The sequence below is a fragment of the Frankliniella occidentalis genome, unplaced genomic scaffold (genome assembly GCF_000697945.3).
Source record: "Frankliniella occidentalis isolate FOCC.00 unplaced genomic scaffold, Focc_3.1 Scaffold94, whole genome shotgun sequence".
In the NCBI taxonomy this organism is placed as follows: Eukaryota; Metazoa; Arthropoda; class Insecta; order Thysanoptera; family Thripidae; genus Frankliniella; species Frankliniella occidentalis.
The window spans coordinates 612,674-618,267 of record NW_026267223.1 but is presented as its reverse complement, the minus strand read 5'-3'; the positions used below and the strand labels follow the sequence as shown (position 1 = coordinate 618,267).

General features: G+C 50.3%; 1 protein-coding gene across 1 annotated transcript; it reads right to left on the bottom strand.

Moving 5' to 3' along the window:
- Window positions 1–669: 669 nt before the first annotated feature.
- LOC113203945 (transmembrane protein 272-like) lies at window positions 670–4,778 on the bottom strand. Its single transcript, XM_052269531.1, has 4 exons — window positions 4,629–4,778; window positions 4,302–4,476; window positions 4,002–4,061; window positions 670–3,924 (listed from the first exon to the last, which is right to left on the bottom strand). Exons 1-4 carry the CDS (start codon window positions 4,707–4,709, stop codon window positions 3,476–3,478), a joined length of 765 nt encoding a protein of 254 aa, XP_052125491.1. The 5' UTR covers window positions 4,710–4,778; the 3' UTR covers window positions 670–3,475.
- Between the last annotated feature and the right edge of the window lie 816 nt (window positions 4,779–5,594).

Here is a 5,594-nt window from a genome sequence, read left to right as displayed (position 1 = left end):
CCTCTCCTGCCACAGCAGCAGTCCCAATGTACCGTCCCGAGAGAGAGAGAGAGAGAGAGAGAGAGAGGGGGAGGCAGGCCATCTCGAATGGCGGCCAGTAAGCAGGGCCCACTTGCGCTACTCACGCACTCTCGCGCGAGGACCGCGAGAGGGGAGGGTCGAGACGTGGATGGGGTAGGAGGGAGGAGGAGGGAGGGACTCCTCGCGATCGTCCCCGAGGTGGGAGGAGCTATCGGCAGCAACTACGTATGAGTACTGCGCAGCCATGGCGAGCAAGGGAGAAAAAGGGTTGAGATGAGAGAGGGAAGGGGGTGATCGTTGTCTTGCATTGATTTAATAATCCTCTCCATACAAATCTGACACATATTGCTACTCACCCCCTCACGGCTCACGCACTGCTGGCTGGTAGTTCATTCCTATTCATACTCTGCTTAGGGTCCGCTGCTCCGGGCGCCCGCGGCACACTGCATTACCAGGCCATGTTGTCAACATTTTTTCATTTCTCTTCCGCGGTGCAAACAAGAAATAAAAAGGGAAAAAGCAGAAAGAGGTACACTCGGGCTTTTTGACAGGAGCCGTGATTCACAGGCTAAAAATGTTACTCAACTTCCTCGTCTTGTCACAACTGAAAATAATAAGGAGTTGGTTCGGGAAAAACTAGACACGTCGTTGTTTTTGTAAGCTTTTGTTTATTTAACTTTGTTCATATTTGTACTCTTTTATCGCATATAATTATCATTTGTACGTGTAGTAATAAATATTTTTGGGTGGGAGAGTAATGCGAGCTGTTCACAAAATGCAGATACAACAACGTGACGCCGGAACCAGGGTCGTGATTGTGTACAGTGTTTCGAGTGACACAATTTTTTATATTTGCTTTTTCTCGCCGTAAGTTTACAAAGAGGCCAGCAGTCAACGCTGGTCTTATGGAGTGTAGGCCGAATGGTCAAATGATATGGGGCAGTTCACTGGTTAGGCAAACGTGCATTTAGCTTCTTTTGGCAAGGGCTTCATTAGAACAAGTTACCACACATCAGCTGGGAGAAATAAAAGCGGGTGTTTTTAGCCGTATTTTTTTCTGGTACGTAACACTGTAACGAATGCAGGCGTACGGACGGGTTGCATACGCGTATGGCGCGTGAATGGGTAAGGGTAGGCAACCTGGCCCGCACGCACGCCTGCGTGCGGTACAGTACAACGAGAAAAAGTACGGCGTGGAAAACCCGCCCTGTACGTGTAGCATTGCAGCCAGTGCCGCTTACACACATACGTGACCCACTTCTCAGTTAGTTGCTATAACGATTTTCTATTCAAATGTTCCAATATTCCACCAGTAAGAGATTATTCACATAACCACAAGGACACATTGGGCTTTTTCAAAAATTATCGCGCGTATCATGAAAATAGTGGTAGTTAATACGCTTACACAGGTATTACATAAACATGGAAAAGTCTTCTGGTTCCGCAAAATAATTTACGTTGAAGCACAATCCACGTTCACAGCCCCCTCTGACCGGCCCCCTCCCAAGTGGTACATAAACAGTCCCCAACAATCAATCGAGAACCCTCAACTACGAAAACGACTCATAAATGCTTTCCAAAAATAGAACAAAAGTATTAACTTATTTGAGTAAAGGAAAAAGATATGACATACGACGTTTGACTGTTGTCTCGAGTCGAATATTAGTTTGGAGCGATGATGATACGCTCAATACTAATGAGAGCATAATAATGAAATTTTGATTTCGTTTATAGCGTGTATAGCAAAAATATACTTTAAATTAATCGAATAATAATTAGTAACAAATTAGTTCCATTGCATCGCATCAGACGCTCTACGCGCTGATCCAGGACTAGCACCGTCGGAATGGAATGGAACCATAGCACTCAAGTTCAGCATCACGAATCGGCATGCGCAGCATGCGGAGAATAATATAAAACCTAAAACTAGGGGCAATGGTCATGCTTCTTTTGGAGAAAATGGATGTTAAATTTCCGATATGTTGCACATGCTTCTGTCATTAGTTCATCCACTCATTCGTTAGCGTTACATTCTAATGTCGCTCGCTTAACCCAAGAGACAGGTTTTATAAAGAAAGCAGACGTAAGTTCTTTTCGTTTAAGATTTAAGTTTTGCCATTGTTGGACATAACATGTTTGATATTAGCCGTAGGAGGCTACATCCGTCCTGGAGTGTATCGAATCGTTTCTCTACTCAATGGACTCACCAGTATAGTAGTTTGTGCATTCTTGTTTTTTTGAGGGGCATAGAAAATACATTTTGCCACCTTTGGCATGACATCTACAGTAACACAAATAAACTATGCGTGAGATGCTAATTTTACAAAATTAAAATAAATAGCTCTGCTTATTCTTAACTTGGCAACTATTTAACAACAATAATACTTTACATAATAACTGTGATCCTGAGTATAAAATTTTGCTGTACACGAATACTTGTTAGAAAACTAAATAGAAGTCTATCTGGAAGTACAAAGATTTTTAAGTGAATTATGTGGAACTTATTCGCGTGCACTATGAGAAAATAAACAATCGATGGCTCTCATTCTAAGAGCTAAAGGTCCATTATCAACCGAACTGTTATCATAACAGACGCTCAGCGCATCTTCAAAGTAAAAGCTTTTACCTATCCTACATTTTAGGCTTGTAAAAAAAGGCATTAAACGACAGCACAGTGCAATAAGTTCAGAAATCACAAACTCACAAATTTTTGGATTGGGGTAAATAGAGACAGCGATCCAGTTGTATTTGAGACACTGGGGTTTAAGTTAATACTTTACGAGACTGGGGTGATGGAAGTCTCTGCGAGGGAAGGAAGAGCGAAAAACAAATCAGTCTCGCGGAAGGTTTGTTCCTCACAACCTGCGTTCAAAGTGCTTGCCAACAAATATAATTTGGTTGCATATTCATTCAAAGAAAGTTTCCCAGCAGGGTTGCATCCCACAAGAAGTGAACGTCTTGTTGCCTTGCATTGCAGGGTATCTGTCGAAACACGCTGAACTGGGAAGACTGCAACGTTACAAAACATTCTTCCAACCCGAGCGTAACTTAGCACTGGTATTGGTTCTCACACGCGCCACGATCACATCCAAAGTTTTGGACCAGAATAGACAGAAAGCGAAAGCGGCTCTCCGCGGATAAATGTCTCCAAACTGCGAGCTCCAACCTGAGCCAAGGGCGGCCGCTCAGCTGGTGGCAAAGGAGAGCCGCCCTTAGCACCGCTCCCCATGAGAAATCAAAACTCCATTTTTGGCCGATGACGTTGACAGGACGTCGATCAAAATCGAACACCGGCAGATCGGCGTAAAAACGATGCCGGGGTCAAATCGACGTCGACGCGACGTCGATTCGATGTTTCTCATTGGGGTCGTCCCCGCCGCCTGCCCGCACTGCTCGTCGTGTGCACGAGGAGGAACTCGCTCCGCCGGTGCACGGGCAGGGGCGGCCCGCGGGGCTACTTGTAGCGCAGCACGAAGGGGAAGCACACGAGCTGGTAGCAGGACAGGGCGAGCGCGGCCGCGACCAGCGTGCCCAGCACCAGGTAGATGACGCTCAGGTGCACCAGCGCGAACACGTACAGCGTCTTGTCGCACCACTCGTTGGGCTCGTAGAGCGTGGACGCGAAGGCCGGCCACAGGATGTGCAGCGTCCAATAGTTGCCCAGGCAGAACCACACGAGCAGGAACGTGGTGAGGCTCCACGCGGCGACGCGCGCGCCCAGCGAGCCGCCCACCCCCGAGTCCATGGCGGCCGCGCCCAGGCCCGCGCCCAGCTGCGCGTAGCGCCGCGACACGGACTGGCGCCACACCACCCACGCCATGTGCGCCGTGCCCAGCACGCCGCCCACCACCATGTACATGGGCAGCCGCGCCTCCTTGGGGCACTCGCCGTAGTACTTGATGCCTGCGGGAGAGACAGAGGGACAGAGGGTGTTACAGTCTCCGTTCTGGGCAATCCTCGGCGCAACGTCCTCGGCTTACCCATGATCAGCATGATGACGGGCATCACCGCGAGGCAGACGAGGAGCACGGTAACGACGGCTGCGGACACACAGACAGAGATTAGGATTTGTCCTGCGCATGGGATTCGGGGGTTTTTGAGTCTAAACGTACATCATAGTTTTCTTGATTTTTTTCCCCCACTGCATTTTCCTAAATTTGTTCTCGTTTTTTCTTCTGATTTTCACTGATTATCTATTGCCTTTTTTTAGAGAGTTAAACACTGAGTGATTTTTGTGAGTGAAGAACCCCTCGCCTCGTCCCCACCAGCGGCGCGCTCACCCGTCTTGTACACGATCCCCAGGGCGCGGCACACGAAGTCGCACACCCCGGAGGCCTCGATGTTGGCGTCCTTGAGCTGGTACATGACGGAGCCGTACGAGGTGAGCCCCGTGGCTGACTCGGCGGCCAGCTTGGTGTGCTCGGCGCACAGCTGGCGCCTGTCGTCCCCGGACACCTGAAGAGGCAGCGCAAACAAGTAACGGAAACTACAATAAAATATATGGAATTCCATCAGAAACGTCATGAAAGTTTATAGAAAATGTCACACAATGTTGATTAATTTCCCATATCTTTTGGTTAAATTCCCAATGAAGATGATTTGTCTACCTGGGACGGGTTGCTGGACGCCCTCCTGGAGCCGCCGGCCTCGGTCCAGGACGTGCTGTAGCTGGTGCCGCGGCCGGGCATGCCGCTGCCCGGCCCGGAGTTGGCGGGGCCCCGGTAGGGTGACGGGCTGCGCTGGGAGGCGGTGCGGGACGGACCTGGGCGACAGAGCAAGCCAACATGGAGCCTGGAGAGAAGGCAACCCAACGTGCACCCCACCCTTGTCGAGTGTAACCGCCTGCCGGGTAGGCAGCCCAACGTGCATTGCAACCCTTCGTGTCGCCGCCTGGCGGGTAGGCAACCCAATGCACGCCAACCCCTCGCGCGATAGCCGCCGGCCTAGTAGGCACCCCAACGTACACCACACCCCTAACTCGATACCCCGGGGAGCGGGGGCGAGGGGGTGGGGAGGGGTGAGGGAACCAGCGACAACGCGTAACATTGCTCGAGCATTGTAAGTGCCTGCGCCCTATATATTATAGGCCACGTCTCAGCCACCCCTCGCCCTCTCACCCCAACCACTTTCTATTTTCCATACCTCGGGGACTGTAACGCTCAAGGTGTCCCCACAATGAACGTCTCACGAGGCAACGCTGGAGCGCTGTTGCTATACCATCATGATGGTGTAATGCGTCTGCTAGGCGCTTCTTCAACTTCAACTTCAAAAAGGGTTATAACGACTGCTTGTTCATAGCGAACTGGAGCCACCCATAACTTGGGTCACGCAGTCAGGCCTCAGTCGGCCCATCCCCTGCGTTCCAGCTAGTGCTGGTCCGGCCGGGAGTGCACAGCCTGTCGCGCCGCACCGTATCTGGGTAGGCGAAACAGCCGTGGAAAGACGCAGATCGCTCAATGGCGGGAGTGTCGGGCAAAAGAACGTTTGTCGACCAACTTCGTTTCCTGTCACCTTTAAGGAACGTTTATTCTGGAGGCACCTTCGACGGTTAATTCACAACTTGCTCACAAACT

Coding starts and splice junctions, on each gene's coding strand:
- LOC113203945 (XM_052269531.1), bottom strand. CDS start 4,709: ATGCCCGGCCGCGGCACCAGCTACAGCACGTCCTGGACCGAGGCCGGC. Junction 4,062..4,301: donor GGGGATCGTGTACAAGACGG/GTGAGCGCGCCG, acceptor GTGTGTCCGCAG/CCGTCGTTACCGTGCTCCTC. Junction 3,925..4,001: donor CGTCATCATGCTGATCATGG/GTAAGCCGAGGA, acceptor TCTCTCCCGCAG/GCATCAAGTACTACGGCGAG.